An 18,068-nucleotide genomic window follows, 5' to 3' on the forward strand; every position below is an offset into this window, starting at 1 on the left:
TGGATTAAAGTGGGATTGTACAAGAACTCCCAAAAATAAGGGATCAGTAAAATGATCATCATGATCCATATCTCAGGAGCAGAGGTCTCCCAAGTCCTGAACAGTGACAGACTGGATAGAAGATGTGCCTTGTAAGATATTGTCGCAGGGGGCTAAGTCTGAGGCGCACGGGGAATGCGCAGAAGCCTGGCTCTCATGAAAGGTTTTCCACAAAAATTTTATAAAGTCAGAGAAGCCAACTTGATCAGATAGCGCTGAGTCACCCTGAGATGACTCTACATTGTATTTCTTGGGCTGCAGGGTATCCGCCTCCTTATGCACATTACAGTCACTATTTCCAGGTCCTGAAAATAGAGATGGCACTATCAAGACTCAAGGTGAACAAAGCCATGGGACCGGACAATCTACACCCCAGGATTCTTAGAGAGTTGTGTGATGTCCTGGCGGAACCGCTATCCGTGCTCTTCAATCTTTCCCTGAGTACCGGAAAAGTCCCCTTGGACTGGAAAACAGTTAACGTCATTCCACTGAACAAAAAGGGTTGCAGGACGGAGGCTGCGAATTACAGACCGGTGAGTCTCACCTCAATAGTGAGTAAACTCATGGAAAGACTTATTAAACACAAATTAGATACGATCCTGATCGAGGAGAATCTACAGGATCCCCATCAGCATGGATTCACAAAGGGAAGATCCTGCCAATCTAATCTAATCAGCTTCTTTGACTGGGTTACAAGAAAAGCACAGTTACTTACCGTAACAGGTGTTATCCAGGGACAGCAGGCAGATATTCTTTACGCATGGGTGACGTCACCGACGGAGCCCCGGTACGGACCTTTTTAACTAGAAAGTTCTAGTTGGCCGCACCGCGTGTGCGCGAGTGCCTTCCCGCCCGACGGAGGAGTGCGTGGTCCCCAGTTAAGATAAGCCAGCTAAGAAGCCAACCCGGGGAGGTGGGTGGGACGTAAGAATATCTGCCTGCTGTCCCTGGATAACACCTGTTACGGTAAGTAACTGTGCTTTATCCCAGGACAAGCAGGCAGCATATTCTTTACGCATGGGTGACCTCCAAGCTAACAGAGAGGGAGGAGGGATGGTTGGCCATTAGGAAAATAAATTTTGTAACACAGATTGGCCGAAGTGTCCATCCCGTCTGGAGAAGGCATCCAGACAGTAGTGAGTAGTGAACGTGTGAACTGAGGACCAAGTGGCAGCCTTGCAGATTTCCTCGATGGGCGTGGAACGGAGGAAAGCCACAGAAGCAGCCATAGCTCTGACCCTGTGGGCCGTGACAGCACCTTCCAGTGAGAGACCGGCCCGAGCATAACAGAACGCAATACAGACAGCCAGCCAGTTGGAAAGCGTCCGTTTAGAGACAGGACGACCCAGACGGTTAGGATCAAAGGTCAGAAAGAGCTGAGGGGACGAGCGGTGAGCCCTGGTACGGTCAAGGTAGTATGCAAGGGCACGCTTACAGTCCAGCGTGTGCAACGCCTGTTCCCCAGGATGAGAATGGGGCTTAGGGAAAAAGACAGGCAACACAATGGACTGGTTGAGGTGAAAAGGCGAGACCACCTTGGGAAGGAATTTAGGATGGGTACGCAGAACCACCTTGTCATGGTGAAAAACAGTGAACGGTGGATCGGCGACCAGTGCATGCAGCTCACTAACCCTCCTGGCAGAGGTGATGGCAATGAGGAAAAGCACCTTCCATGTTAGAAGTTTGAGCGAAGTTGTGGCAAGAGGCTCAAAAGGAGGTTTCATGAGGGCTGATAAAACCACATTCATGTCCCAGACGACAGGAGGAGGCTTCAGAGGTGGTTTGACATTGAAGAGGCCTCTCATGAACCGGGAAACCAGTGGATGAGCCGTCAGAGGTTTTCCGAGGATAGGCACATGAAACGCAGTGATGGCACTGAGGTGGACTCTGATTGAGGTAGACTTGAGGCCAGCGTCGGATAGAGAGAGCAAATAGTCCAGTACAGTTTCCACCGCCAATGAGGTGGGATCGTGATGATGCAGTCGACACCTAGAGGAGAACCGGGTCCACTTCTGATGGTAACATTGGAGGGTGGTCGGTTTCCTGGAGGCGTCCAAAATGCGACGGACAGGCTGAGATAGATTCTCTGGAGAGGTCAGCCCGAGAGAAACCAAGCTGTCAGGTGGAGCGAAGACAGATTGGGATGCAGTAGAGACTGACGTTGCTGCGTAAGTAGAGTAGGAAACACAGGAAGAGGAATGGGCTCCCTGGAGCTGAGCTGAAGTAGGAGGGAGAACCAGTGTTGGCGAGGCCACCGAGGAGCGATGAGAAGTGGAGGAAAGGCATAGAGGAACCGATCCGTCCAGTCGAGCAGGAATGCGTCTGGGGTCAGACGATGAGGAGAGAAGAGTCTGGAACAGAACTGGGGCAGCTGATGGTTGTGAGGGGCTGCAAAGAGGTCCACCTGCGGAGTGCCCCAGCGAGCAAAGATGGAGTGGAGTGTTGAAGGGTCCAGAGTCCACTTGTGAGGTTGAAGGATGCGGCTGAGATTGTCGGCCAGGGAGTTCTGTTCGCCCTGGATATAGACAGCCTTGAGGAAGAGATTGCGGGCCGTGGCCCAGGTCCAGATGCGGAGAGCCTCCTGACAAAGGAGGCAAGATCCGGTGCCGCCTTGCTTGTTTATGTAGTACATGGCGACTTGATTGTCTGTGCACAGGAGAAGAACCTGAGGGCAGAGAAGGTGCTGGGAGGCCTTGAGAGCATAGAACATGGCTCTAAGTTCCAGGAAATTGATGTGATGTTGACACTCCTGAGGGGTCCAGAGTCCCTGGGTGCGTAGATCTCCTAGGTGAGCTCCCCACGCATAGGGGGAGGCATCCGTGGTGATGATCATGGAGTGAGGGGGCAATGAAAGAGAAGACCCCTGGAAAGATTTGAGGAGTTCAACCACCATTGAAGAGATCGCTGAAGAGACGATGTCACAGAGATGGGATGAGAAAGAAGATCCGTGGTCTGTGACCATTGGTTGGCAAGAGTCCATTGAGGTGTCCGGAGGTGGAGTCGCGCCAGAGGAAGCACATGGACCGTCGAGGCCATGTGGCCCAGGAGGACCATCATCTGTCGGGCTGGAATGGAGTGATGAAGGAGCACCTGACGACAGAGGTGGAGCAGGGTCCGTTGACGGTCGGAGGGGAGAAACGCCCTCATCAGTGTGGTGTCGAGAACTGCTCCAATGAACTGAAGTCGCTGCGTAGGAAGTAGATGCGACTTGGGGTAGTTGATCTCGAACCCCAGGAGATGGAGGAGAGAGATGGTGTGATGAGTGGCTTGAAGCACAAGTGGTGATGTAGGTACTTTCACCAACCAATCGTCCAAGTAAGGGAACACCTGGAGGTTGTGAGACCTGAGGAAGGCTGCCACCACAATAAGGCACTTGGTGAACACCCTGGGCGATGAAGCGAGGCCAAAAGGTAGCACTTTGTACTGATAGTGACGGTGCTGTATCTGAAAACGGAGGTAGCGACGTGAAGTCGGATTGATTGGAATGTGAGTGTAGGCCTCTTTGAGGTCCAGGGAACATAGCCAGTCGTGTTTAGAGAGAAGAGGGTACAGCGTGGCAAGGGAGAGCATTCTGAACTTCTCCTTGACCAGACACTTGTTGAGATCCCTGAGATCAAGGATGGGACGAAGGTCTCCTGTCTTCTTGGGAACCAGGAAGTAGCGGGAGTAGAAACCCTGACCCCGTTGGGGCGGAGGCACTTCTTCGATGGCATTGAGGAGAAGGAGGGATTGGACCTCCCTCTGGAGGAGGGGGGTTTGGGAGGAGTGAGAAGCAGACTCTACGGGAGGATTGTCCGGTGGAAGAGTCTGGAAGTTGAGAGAGTAGCCGTGGCGAATGATGGTGAGGACCCACTGGTCCGATGTGATGACTCCCAACGGCTGAGGAAGATGTGGAGACGGCCTCCGATTGGTTGAGGAAGAGGCAATGAAGGCGGGAGACTGGCTATGCCCTGGAGAGAAGAGTCAAAAGGGCTGAGAGGGCTTGGAAGGTGGAAGAGGCTTGGCAGGTTGGTTGGACTGAGACCAAGCCTGGGTGTGGTGTTGTTGCTGACGGGGCCGCCTAGGCTGTTGTGAAGGCGGATTGAGCGGCCTGGCTGAGAACCTGCGTTGATATGAGGACTGTGGCCTGTAAGGTCGAGCAGGTGGAGCCTTTTTCTTGGGTTTAACTCTCATGGGCCGAGAGTTTCTGGGTGGTTGAATCCAGGGACTCCCCAAAAAGTTCATCCCCAAGACAGGGAGCGTTGGCTAGACGGTCTTGGTGGTTGATGTCCAAATCAGATACTCTCAGCCAAGCCAGGCAGCGCATGGCTACAGCAATGGCAGAGGCACGAGAGGTCAGCTCAAAAGAATCGTAGATAGAGCGTACCATAAATTTCCTCAGTTGAAGGAGACTGGAAATTTGTTGCTGGAAAAGTGGAATCTTTCTCTCTGGAATATATTTTTGAAGGGCGGACAGCTGTTGGACCAGGTGTTTCATGTAAAATGAAAAGTGGAAGGTGTAATTGTTCGCCCTGTTGGCCAGCATGGCATTCTGGTAGAGCCTTTTGCCAAACTTGTCCATAGTTTTGCCCTCTCTGCCAGGAGGGGTGGAGGCATAAACACTGGTGCCCTGAGTCTTCTTCAAGGTGGACTCAACAAGGAGAGACTCATGGGGCAATTGAGGTTTGTCAAACCCCGGGATAGGGATAACCCGGTAAAGGCTATCTAACTTACGGGGGGCCCCGGGGACTGTGAGAGGGTTCTCCCAGTTTTTATAAAAGGTTTCCCGTAGTATGTCATGCACGGGTAACTTGAGGAACTCTTTAGGCGGTTGTTCAAAATCCAGGGCCTCCAGAAAGGCTTGGGATTTTTTGGAGTCTGACTCTAGAGGGAGAGACAAAGCCGCTGACATCTCCCTGAGGAACTTGGAGAACGAGGATTGCTCAGGTTTGGAAGTGGTATCGGTCGCTGAGGGTTCCTCGTCCGATACCGGGAGGGGATTCTTCCCATAAGTCCGGGTCCCGGACCTCCGGTTGCACATGCCGAGAAACCGGGGTGGAAGGGTCGGTACGGTGGGTCTTAGATAGAGACTTGCCCGAGCGCACCGAAACGGTACCGGGAGAGGAAGATCGGTGTCGGTCCCAGTCTCGGGAAGAACGGTGCCCCACCCGGTCCCGAGGTGGATCTGTAGTGGTATGTGAGTGAACTACAGGATGGGCACGGAGCTGTTCAGCCGAGAGAATCGGCATGGATGTATTAAGTGGCACCGATGGGGTGGATACCGGTTGTTCGGTGCGGGGCTCGGGCCGGTCTGATACCGAAAGGAGCGGTGCCAGGATAGTGGGTAACAGGTGCTGGAGTTGATGCTGCAGCTGTTCCTGTAATTGCTTTTGGAGGATGGCCACGATGCGGTCATCCAGGGGTGGCACCGGAACCGCTTTCTTTTGTTTCGGTTCCATAGGTGCCGCTCCACGCCCCGGCGATGAGGAGGCCGATGACGAGGCACTCACCGAGATCGGGGCGGAGCGTTTCCGGGGTCGGCGTGAAGCCGGTAAGGTCGGTGCCGCCACTGTGGCTGGCGGGCGCTCGAGGGAAGAGGAAGGCTTCTTAGCCGGCTTACCTGGCGCCAGCGGCGCCGATGTCGGATCAGGCGGCGTCGAAGTGGTGGGAGTCGATTTTGGCGGTACCGCCGCCGACGCAGTGGATTCCATCGCAGACCCGGTGCCGAATAGGATGTTCTGCTGGATCTGGCGATTCTTAAGTGTTCGTTTTTTAAGAGTGGCACAGCGGGTGCAGGAGTCCGCCCGATGCTCAGGACCCAAACACTGCAAGCACCAATTGTGTGGGTCAGTGAGGGAGATCGGGCGTGCACACCGCTGGCACTTCTTAAAACCTGGCTGCAGGGGCATGAATAGAAATACGGCCTCCGCAAAATCAAACCCGGAGGCCTGTATAGTGGCAACAGGCCCCGCCGGGGCTGGTTCGAAAAAGAAGAAAAAAGAAAGTAATTTTTTTTTTGCAAATGAAAAGAAAAAAGGAACCCGAAGGTAAGAAAGTAAAATAAAAGGAAAAATTCGCGAGCGGGAAGGCAAAAAGGATAGTTTCAACGGCCGTTGAAAAAACACGCGTCTTCTTCGCTCCGCGGAAACGAAGAAACTGGGGACCACGCACTCCTCCGTCGGGCGGGGAGGCACTCACGCACGCGCGGTGCGGCCAACTAGAACTTTCTAGTTAAAAAGGTCCGTACCAGGGCTCCGTCGGTGACGTCACCCATGCGTAAAGAATATACTGCCTGCTTGTCCTGGGATAAACTAGATTTAGGGGAGTCTTTGGACGTCATGTACTTGGACTTCAGCAATGCTTTTGATAGCGTCCCGCACCGCAGATTGTTGAGCAAGATAACATCGATGGGATTGGGAGCAACATTGACGAAATGGGTCAATGACTGGTTAAGCGGTAAATTCCAGAGGGTAGTGGTTAACGGTACCCCCTCCAATACATCAGAGGTGACCAGTAGAATGTCACAGGGCTCAGTCTTGGGACTGATCCTTTTCAACATATACATAAGAGACCTGACTCAGGGGCTTCAAGGTAAAATAACATTCGCCGACGACGCCAAACTATGCAACATAGTAGGTAACAGCGCTTTGCCCGACAGTATGGAGCAGGACCTGCTCTTATTGGAACATTGGTCCTCTACTTGGTAGCTAGGCTTCAACGCTAAAAAATGTAAGGTCATGCACCTTGGCAGCAGAAACCCATGCAGAACTTGCACTCTAAATGGTGAGACCTTAGCTAGGACTAGGGCAGAACATGATCATTAGTGAAGACATGAAAACTGCCAATCAGGTGGAGAAAGCTGCATCCAAGGCTAGACAAATGATGGGATGCATCCGTAGAGGTTTCGTCAGCCGGAGGCCCGAAGTCATAATGCCCTTGTACAGATCCATGGTGAGACCTCATCTGGAATATTGTGTTCAATTCTGGAGACCACATTATCAAAAAGATGTGCGGAGAATTGAGTCGGTTCAACGAATGGCCACCAGGATGGTCTCAGGACTCAAGAATCTCCCATATGAGGAAAGACTGAATAAATTGCAGCTATACTCGCTCGAGGAACGTAGAGAGAGGGGGGACATAATTGAGATGTTTAAATATATCACCAGCCGCATCAAGGTGGAAGACGATATCTTCTTTCTTAAAGGACCTTCGACCACAAGAGGTCATCCGCTGAAAATCAAAGGCGGGCAATTTCATGGCGACGCCAGGAAGTATTTCTTCACCGAAAGGGTGGTTGATCATTGGAATGAACTTCCACTGCAGGTGATTAACACCAGCAGCGTGCTAGATTTTAAAAAGAAATGGGATATGCATGTGGGATCTCTAGCGGGGTGAAGTCTGAGGGTGGGTCATTAGCGTGGGCAGACTTGATGGGCTATAGCCCTTTTCTGCCGTCATATTCTATGATTCTATATGTTTCTATGATCTTTGGGCTGCCAGTCAGACACGATGTCTAACTGCACCTCCCATGTGGACTGAAACATGGAGGAAGCCACTGCTTGCCCTGGATCGGTAGAATGGAATTCTGCTACTATTTGGGTTTTTGCCAGATACTAGTGACCTTGATTGGCCACTGGGCTAGATGGACCATTGGTCTGACCCAGTAAGGTCATTCTTATGTTCTTAAGTTACATAGTATTTATTTATTTTGTTCGTTTTCTATCCCATTGTCCTCAAAGAGCTCATAACGGCTTACAGGTTAAACATACATATTATATAGTTGACAGGTTACAATTTGACATAATTACAAAAAAAATTTACTATACAAGGTTGTATCCTAACTTGATACAAACTAGGGATCTAGTACAAACATAGAGGTTCCAGGTTACAATTTGCATAGTTATCCTTGACAGTGCATGTTAAATAAATAAATAGTTAAATATTAACAAACAGTAAAGCATTCTTTCTTCATAAAATACAACATACTTGTGAATAATCCAATTTTTCATTGTGACAAAGGAATACATACTTGACTAGTGTGCCTTTTCTGAAGAATTAACTTTTCTCTATTTTCAGGTATCAAAAATCACTAAAGATGAGTGATGTCTTCTACCACATTGAGGGTGCCAGGCTTGAAATGGACTTTGCAGTACTCACCTTTTGGATCATGTTTTCTCTCTTGCGCCAGAACCACCATCTCCCAGGTTTCTTTGGCATTTTCTCTTTAACCCAAGACTCTATTGTATTCTAGATATATAAAACATTAAATCCACTTGTAAAACAGTTCTACAAGCAACTTTTAAAACTATACAGCGTCACTAATTACAGTACATACTAATTTTAACATACACACCTGAACAATTCTATCATTTATTTCAACTATTTTGAAAATAAAGCTCTTCTTATTTTGCTCCTTCCTTAGTTTGAGGTACTACTCTTTATCACTTATATAGCACTGAAAGGCATATACAGTGCTGTACATTTTTACATTTAATAGATGGTCCCTACTCAGAAGAGTTTACAGTCTAACCTGGACAGACAGACATGACATATAGGGTTGGGGATGGGTGAAGTAAGAGGAGTTAGTTGAAAGCACTCTCAAGGCGCAGCAAGGTAGAAGGGAGAGAGTCTGGAGTTGGCAGAGGAAGAGAAAGGCACAGGAGGGACTTTCCAGCTGAATGGAACTTGCTGGGGGGAGGGGGAGAGGGAACATAGAGGGAGATAAGTAAAGAGAGATAGTGAGGGGCAGCTGAGTGAGTGCATTTGTAGGTCAGTAAGGAGTTTGAATTATATTAGGAAATGGATGGGCAGTCAATGAAGTGACTTTAGGAGAGGGGTAACATGAATATAGCGGCTCTCACAGAATATGAGTCATGTAGCCAAATTCTGGATAGATTGGAGGGAAGCAGAAGGCCAGGGAATAGCGAGTTGCTGTAGTCTATGCGTTAGGTGGAGATGGCATAGATAAGGGTTTTGGTACTGTGCTCAGAGAGGAAGGGTCGAATTTTGGTAATATTATAGAGGAAGAAGCAGCAAGTTTTAGCAATATGTTGTTATCTGGAGAAAGAGGAGTCAACGATGACTCCGAGACTATGAGCAGGTAAAACAGGAAGGATGAGAGTGTTGTCCATAGAGACAGATAATGAAGGAAGCAGGGAGATGGGTTTAGGTGGGAAGATGAGCAGCTCCGTTTTAGCCATATTCACTTTTAGATAGTGGTGAGACATCCAGATCGCAGTGTCGGACAGGCAGGCTGAGACTCTGGTCTAGGTTTCAGTAGAGCTATTTGGCACAGAGAGGTAGATCTGGGAGTCATCAGCATAGAGGTGATATTGGAAGTCATGGGAGGAGATTAGCACTCCAAGTGAGCAAGTGTAGATTGAGAAAAAGAGTGGTCCCAGAACACAGCCTTGATAGCGGTAAGGCTGTGGAGGAGGAACCACCATTGCATACACTAAAGGTGCTATGGAAAAGATGGGAAGAAAACCAGGAGACAGCAGTACCCTGGAATCCCAACGAGGACAGCGTATCAAGGAGTAGGTGGTGAAGAACAGTATCAAAAGTGGCAGACAGATCGAGAAGGATGAGGATAGAGCAGGCCTTTAGATCTGGCCAAGAACAGGTCATTGGAAACTTTAGTAAGGGCAGTTTCCACAGAATACAGCAGGCAGAAGCCTGATTGAAGTGGATCCAGAATAGTTTGGGAGAAGAGGAAGTCCAGGCAATGGCGGTGAACAGCACATTCAAATAACTTGGATAAGGAGAAGGGAGATGGGGCGATAGTTGGAGGGACATGTGGGATCTAGTGAAAGTTTTTTGAGGAGGGATGTGACAATGGTATGTTTGAAGACATTAGGGACAGTTGCAGTGGAGAGTGATAGGTTGAGGATATGACAGATATGAGGTATGACAAAGGGTAAGATAGCGCCGAGTAGGTGAGTGGGAATCAGATCAGAGGAGCAGGTTTGGAGAAGCAGCCAGTTTGAGAGCTCAAAGTGAATCTTGTGAATCTTATTGTAGAAGAACTCTGCCATAGTCTGGGGAGAAACCTAAAGGTAGATAGGTGGTAAGGATGCTTTGAGTAGGAAGTTTAGTGCGGTAAAGAGATGGCGAAGGTTAGAGCTAAGAGAAGTGGTTAAATGGGTATAGTATTCTTGTTTGGTTAGTGAAAAGGCAGACTGGAATGATGTCAGCATGAATTTGAAGTGTATGAAGTCGGCGTGCACACAGGATTTAAGCCAGAGACATTTGGCAGAACGGGCACATGAACGAAGGTAGTGGATGTGTGGGGGGGTGTCAGCCAGGGTTGGGGTTTGGCATGCCTAATAGGATGTGAAATTGGAGAAGCAAGGGTGTCTAGACCAGAGGAGAGAATGTCATTATAGGAGAGGACAGCTTTGTTGACAGTCTTGTGTGATGTTGATGAGGAGAGGGATGGGGCAGACCATTGGGATCACATTACCCTACTTTAAAAACTGAACATTGGCTCCATATAGCTTTGACAGCAGCTCCTGATTGATGAGGCCCAACTTTAGTGTAGGAAGAGGCGGTCGGAGCAAACCATGAGTGATTTCCTTCACTCACAGTTGCTCTGGCTGCTCTCTCCTGCCCGGTCATTTGCGGTCGCAGCCTCTCGTGGTCCCGGTCATTCGCAGTTGGAAAATACCGTGAATGACTGTGACCGCGAATCGCAGACCACGAATGACCGGGAGAGTACTGTACACTAAAATACATACAAAGGGTACAATCAAATCATAATTAAACATAATGAACAGACACAGCATTGAAGTCAGGGGAGGAACTATATAATACAAAAGAAAATCTGGGAGAAGATACAAGGCCAAAGGGCAGGACCTTGTATTGATAATGGTGCTGTGCCACCTGAAATCCGAGGAATTTCCTGGAGATTGGATTCACTGGAATGCGAGTCTAACCTCTTTGAGATCTAGAAAGCATAGCCAGTCATTGCTAGTGCTGCCCGATTCATGATTTGAATCGATTCACCGATTCACTTCAGGTGAATCGATTCAAATTGATTTAAAATAATAATAAAAAAATTGACATTCTGATTCGGACCCTCCCCCTTTGCCCCCTAAAGCAGGAGCGGCAGTGCTGCTCTTGCTGGCCGGCCGCTGCCGCACCTGCTTTAGAGGACGAGGAGGGAGGGTCAGTCGAGAAGTGCTGCTGTCCAGCTACCCCCCCCCGGCGTCAGGTTTCCCACCCCGGTGTCCGGCTTCCCCCCTGGCCTCCCCACACCGTTTACCTTCTAGTTGCAGTCTGCACAGAAGATCGCAGAGCCAGGATCGCAGCGGAGGAAACACCTAAAAGCAGTTTGCAAAGACGCTATAACTGCGATCTTCTGTGCAGGCTGCAACTAGAAATTACATTACATTACATTAGTGATTTCTATTCCGCTTGTGCCTTGCGGTTCTAAGCGGATTACAAGTTAGAAGACTGGACATTTCCAGTAGCATTGCAGTACATATAATCAAGAATGCGTTAAGTTACAATTGTTGTTCTGGACTTTTCCAGGATAAATTGGTAGTAGATAGTAGATAATGATAGGTTGTTTAGGTGAATAGAGATAATATTGTCCGGATTCTGTTGTTTAGACGAGTAGAGATAATACTGTCCGGATTCGGGTGTTGCTGGTGGTGGTGTTTGGGTAGTCATGAGAGTATTTTCTAATACTTTTGTGAGGTTATGATGATGGGAAGTGTTTTTTGAAGAGATGAGTTTTGATTTCTTTTCGGAATGCTTTAATGTCTATTGATTTGGTCAGTAGATTGGTGATGGTAGTATCGATGGGTGTGGGGAGGCCAGGGGGAACATGGAGCCTTCTGGGGGGGGGGGTGCGCAGTCCTTTGGAGTGGGGGGTGGGACAAGCCTTGGGGGGGTACAGGCCTTCAAGGGGGGGGAACAGGCCTGGTTGGTGGCATAGGCCTTCAGGGGGGACAGGCCTTTAAGAGGTGGGACAAGCCTTCAAGGGAGGGACAGGCCAGGGATGGTGGCATAGGCCTTTAAGGGGGGACAGGCCTTTAAGGGGGGGATAGGCCTTTAAGGGGGGGAAAGACCTTCAGGGGGAGGTGCAGGCCTTGGTGTAGAGGTACATGGAGGGAGGGAAGGGGGGGTTCAAAGAGATGTGCATATGCCGGACTTTGGGGGGGAATAAATAATGGGTCTAAAAATAGTGGAGAGGGAGAGAGATGATGGACAATGGGATTTAGGGAGGGAAGGAACAGAAAGGGAGAGAAGTTGGACACAAGGGATGATGTGGAGGGGGGATAGAGATACTGGATAGGAGGGTAGTTGGGAAAAGAAAGGGAGAGATGGTGGATCCTGAGGTGGTGGGGAAGGCGGGAGAGATACTGGATAAAAGGGCAGTTAAGAAAAGGTGGATCTATGGATGGAGACGAAAAAAAAAGAAAGATGCCAGAACTCCGGGGGAGGGAAGGGAAACGGAAGTTGAGGACAGATATGGCAGATGGATGGTTAGCACTGAGAAAGAAGAAAGAAGGAGACCCTGGCAAGCAAGTTATCAGAAGACAACCAGAGCCTGGGACCAACAAGATTTGAATAATGACCAGACAACAAAAGGTAGAAAAACTAATTTCATTTTCTGTTTTGTGATTACAATATGTCAGATTTGAAACGTGTATCCTGCCAGAGCTGGTGTTAGACCGCAAATGTGAGCTAGGATTTAACAGAGAGAGGAAAGTCTTTTTTGTTTGTTTATTTTGTTTATACCACAGCGCCAGTGTGGTTAGGAGAAGGCAAAAGGGGTGAAGAGGCTATAAAATAAACCCACCAGGAAGTTTGAAAAAAAACACCCAATTGGGCAGGAAAATCGAATCGAAAAACCAATTCAATAGGCTGAATCGAATCGAATTTTTTTTCCCCTGAATCGGGCAGCACTAGTCATTTCTATCTAAGAGGGAATAAAAAGTTGCCAGGAACAACATCTAAAACTTTTCCTTCACTAGAAACCTGTCAAGGCCTCTGAGGTCCAAGATTGGACGAAGACCTCCCGTCTTCTTTGGGATGAGAAAATACCGGGATTAAAACCCCTGGTTTCTCTTTGCAGGAGGAACCTCCTCTATAGCATTGAGAAGGAGGGATTCTGTCTCCTGAAGAAGGATGTCTGCTGAAGGTTGAAAGAAAAAACTCTCTTGGTGGATAATCTGGAGGCATATTGATGAAGTGAAGAGAGTATCCCTCTCAAATGACTTTTAGCACACAGAGGTCTGTGGTTAACAGTTCCCAACAGAGATAATACAACTGGAGCTGACCTCTGATTGGTTGAGGAAGAGGCTGAGAAATAGGAATAGCGGCTATGTTCTCTAGAAGCCCGTCAAAAAGACTGAGCAGGCTTTTGAGGAGCTGCTGATTGAAATTTCTGACTTCAAAATCATGACTTCTTAGCTCCGCGTAAAACTAAGAACTGAGGTACCGTGAGCCTACAATGTGGGCAGTTCACAAACTTTCTTAAGTTCTTAAAGTGGCAATGCACTTTTAAAGCTGTCCGTACCAGGGCTCCATGGATTACCGTATTTTCTCGCATATAACGCGCGCGTTATACGTGGTTTTTACGTACTGCGCATACCCTTGCGCGTTATACGCATGAGCGCGTTGTACAAAAATTATTTTTACATAGTTCCCCCCCCCCGACGTCCGATTCACCCCCCCCACAGGACCGCTCACACCCCCACCCCGAAGGACCGCTCGCACGCACTCGCACCTCCACCCCCACCCCGAAGGACCGCTCGCACCCCCAAAGCCTCCCTACCCCCCCCCCCCCATCATGTAGAAGCTCCTACCGGTGTCCTGCCGCTTCCTCTTGGCGGTCCCGACACCTGACACGATCGGGGCAAGAGGGAGCTCAAGCCCTCTTGCCCCCCCGACTCCCCGACACAATCGGGACAAAAGGGAGCCCAAGCCCTCTTGCCCCGCCAACTCCCCAACTCCCCGACAATATCGGGCCAGGAGGGAGCCCAAGTCCTCCTGGCCCTGGTGACCCCCCCCGCTAGTTGTTCGGGCCAGGAGGGAGCTCTTCAGGAGGGACGGACTACACCTGAGCAAGGCAGGAACGAGACTGCTAGCAAACAACGTCAAGAGAGGAATTGAGCAGGCTTTAAACTGAGAAAAAGGGGAAAGCCGATAGTTGACCTGACGTCGACGGTTCGGACAAGAGTATCCAAAGAAGATACTGAGAGGGAAAAATGCTGGGAACAGGCAAGAGACGAACAACAGAAGCTGTTGACCAACAAAAAGGACAATCAGATAAAATTAGAGGAACAGGAGAGATCAGGAAATCAGGATGCAGACGAAAAAGATACACCAAAAAATAAGGAACAAAGGAACAGAAAAGATACACCAAAAAATAAGGAAGAAGGGAACAGAAATGAGGGACCGGCAGCCCAAATAGGGGATGGTATGGGGAGCAAAACACATGTAAAACCAGCAGAGAAAAGAAAAGACCAGGACTTAAATTGCTTGTACGCTAATGCAAGGAGCCTAAAGTCCAAAATGGGAGAATTAGAAGCCATAGCCATAAAAGAAAACCTAGACATCATTGGAATCACGGAAACATGGTGGAACGAGGATAACCAATGGGACGTAGTGCTGCCAGGGTACAAACTCTATAGAAGAGACAGGACCAACAAGAAGGGTGGAGGAATAGCACTATACATAAAAGACACCATTCCCTCGTCCGGAGTGGATATAGAACCAAAGGCGGAAGGACTGGAGTCATTATGGGTCAAATTACCAGGAAAAGGTGGCCTTGACATAAACTTTGTAACTTCTCCCCTCCTCCCCCCACTTTCCTCACTATCCAGTTTGTCTAGTCTATGTCTTCTATGTTCACTTTATTTTATAATATTTTTAGCCAATACAAAACTTTGTTAACCGGCCAGATATTCACTTGATGGTCGGGATATTAAAAAACTAATAAACTTGGAAACTTGGATTGGGTCTATACTATTGTCCACCTGGACAAACGGAAGCAAACGACAAAGATCTGGTGGCAGAATTGAGGCGGGAAGGCAACAACAGGAATGTGACAGTAATGGGAGATTTCAACTACCCCGGGATAAACTGGAGTATTGGAAACTCAAACTGTGCGAGGGAAACAGAATTCTTAGAGGCTGTGAGGGACTGCTTTATGGATCAGCTTGTCAAGGAACCAACAAGAGGAGATGCCACTCTTGACCTAATCCTCAACGGATTAGGGGGACCTGCAAAAGAAGTGAAAGTAGTAGGGCCACTGGGAAACAGTGATCACAACATGATCCAGTACAAATTAGGAGTAAGTACAACAAAAGGGAAAAGAACCACAGTGACAACGCTCAACTTCAAGAAAGGGAACTATGATGCTATGAGAGCAATGGTAAGAAAAAAACTTAGAAACAGCTCAAGGAAAACAGAAACTGTAGAGCAAACCTGGTCTCTATTCAAGGGCACAGTGCAAGAAGCACAACATATGTACATCCCCATATTTAGAAAAGGGTGCAAAAAAAACCGAACAAAAGACCCCGCATGGATAAACAATGAGGTGAAGAAAGCGATAGGAGACAAAAAAAAATCATTCCGGAAATGGAAAAAGGACCAGACTGGGGAAAACTGGGATGAACACAGGAAAGGCCAAAGAAAATGTCACCAAGTGGTTAGGAGAGCGAAAAGAGAATACGAAGAGAGACTGGCCAGGGAGGCAAAAAACTTCAAATCATTCTTCAGATATGTTAAGGGGAAGAAACCGGAGAGGGAGGAAGTAGGACCGTTGGATGATGGAGATAAAAAGGGAGTGATAAAGGAGCAAAAAGAGGTAGCTGACAGGTTAAACAAATTCTTCTCGTCAGTCTTCACAAGCGAGGACACATCCAATGTACCGGAACCCGACGTGATCTTCCATGGTGATCAAGAAGAAAAACTGTCGGCAATAGAGGTGAGCCATGAGGATGTCCTCCAACAGATAGATAGATTGAAAAGCGACAAATCACCAGGCCCAGACGGAATCCACCCTAGGGTACTAAAAGAACTAAGAAATGAGATAGCGGAAATACTCCAACGAGTTTGCAACCTATCCTTGAAAACTGGAGAGATACTGGAGGACTGGAAGATAGCAAATGTTACACCTATCTTTAAAAAGGGGTCAAGAGGAGACCCGGGAAACTATAGGCCGGTAAGTTTGACATCGGTTCCAGGCAAGATGGTAGAAGCACTGATAAAGGACAGCATCTGTGAGCACATCGAAAAAAATGGGCTTATGAAAGTGAGCCAACATGGCTTCTGCAAGGGAAGATCGTGCCAAACAAACTTACTGCACTTCTTCGAGGGGGTAAACAGCCATTTGGACAAAGGGGAACCTGTAGACATCATCTACCTTGACTTCCAAAAGGCCTTTGACAAGGTACCCCATGAGCGGTTACTTAGGAAGCTGTGGAACCACGGGGTGGAAGGGGACGTACACAGATGGGTCAAACACTGGTTGGCAGGCAGGAGACAGAGGGTTGGAGTGAAGGGTCACTACTCGAGCTGGAGGAAAGTCACGAGTGGAGTTCCGCAGGGGTCTGTACTTGGACCGCTGCTGTTCAATGTATTTATTAATGACCTGGAAACGGGGACGAAATGTGAAGTTATAAAATTTGCGGATGACACTAAACTCTGTAGAAGGGTCAGAACTACGGAAGAGTGTGAGGACCTACAAAGGGACCTAAGCAAACTGGAGGAGTGGGCGAATAAATGGCAGATGAAATTCAATGTAGGGAAATGCAAGGTCATGCATATAGGGAGAAAGAACCCGATGTTCAGCTACCAAATGGGGGGATTAGTATTAGAGGGAAGTAACCTTGAAAGAGATTTGGGTGTACTGGTGGATACAACAATGAAGTCAACGACGCAATGCGCAGCAGCCGCGAAGAAGGCGAACAGAATGTTGGGTATTATTAAAAATGGTATTACGACCAGAACAAAAGAAGTCATCCTGCCGTTGTATCGGGCAATGGTGCGCCCGCACCTGGAGTACTGTGTTCAGTATTGGTCACCGCACCTTAAGAAGGATATGGCAATACTTGAGAGGGTCCAGAGGAGAGCGACACGAATGATTAAGGGCATGGAAAACCTTTCATACACTGAAAGATTGGAGAAGCTGGAGCTCTTCTCCCTGGAAAAGCGGAGACTCAGAGGAGACATGATAGAGACCTACAAGATCATGAAGGGCATAGAGAAAGTGGAGAGAGACAGATTCTTCAAACTTTCAAAACATAAAAGAACAAGAGGGCATTCGGAAAAATTAGAAGGGGATAGATTCAAAACAAATGCTAGGAAGTTTTTCTTTACTCAGCGGGTGGTGGACACCTGGAATGCGCTTCCAGAAGATGTAATAGGGCAGAGTACGGTACTGGGGTTTAAGAACGGATTGGACAATTTCCTGTTGGAAAAGGGGATAGAGGGGTATAGATAGAGGATTATTACGCAGGTTCTGGACCTGTTGGGCCGCCGCGTGAGCGGACTGCTGGGCACGATGGACCTCAGGTCTGATCCGGCAGAGGCATTGCTTATGTGCTTATGTGGCCACAGCGACCCCCTACCCCCACCCCACACTACATTACGGGCAGGAGGGATCCCAGGCCCTCCTGCCCTCGACGCAAACCCCCCTCCCCCCAACGACCGCCCCCCCAAGAACCTCTGACCGCTCCCCCAGCCGACCCGCGACCCCCCCACCCCCTTCCCCGTACCTTTGTGTAGTTGGCCGGACAGACGGGAGCCAAACCGGCCTGTCCGGCAGGCAGCCAACGACGGAATGAGGCCGGATTGGCCCATCCGTCCCAAAGCTCCGCCTACTGGTGGGGCCTAAGGTGCCTGGGCCAATCAGAATTGGTATTTGTCTATTTTTCAATAGTTGTCAGTGATTGCATATTTTAAAGTCATCTGCCTTGACCTCTTAAAAAAATCCCCAAATATAAATAATTAACATTTTCTGTGTGTATAGTGTGCTTTGTGTTTTTTTTTATTTTGTGGTTATCATTATGTATTAATAAGATTATATTGTG

General features: G+C 48.6%; 1 protein-coding gene across 4 annotated transcripts in view; it reads right to left on the bottom strand.

Annotated features, from left to right (window-relative positions):
* Positions 1 to 18,068, bottom strand: part of LPIN2 (lipin 2) — a 293,670-nt gene that overhangs the window by 83,903 nt on the left and 191,699 nt on the right. For all 4 annotated transcript variants that reach the window (XM_033933961.1, XM_033933960.1, XM_033933962.1 and 1 more), the window contains one exon: positions 8,176 to 8,265. In XM_033933961.1, the coding sequence (XP_033789852.1) occupies positions 8,176 to 8,265 (90 nt within the window). The remainder of the gene's footprint in view (positions 1 to 8,175; positions 8,266 to 18,068) is intronic.

The sequence above is a fragment of the Geotrypetes seraphini genome, chromosome 2 (genome assembly GCF_902459505.1).
Source record: "Geotrypetes seraphini chromosome 2, aGeoSer1.1, whole genome shotgun sequence".
Taxonomy (NCBI): domain Eukaryota; kingdom Metazoa; phylum Chordata; class Amphibia; order Gymnophiona; family Dermophiidae; genus Geotrypetes; species Geotrypetes seraphini.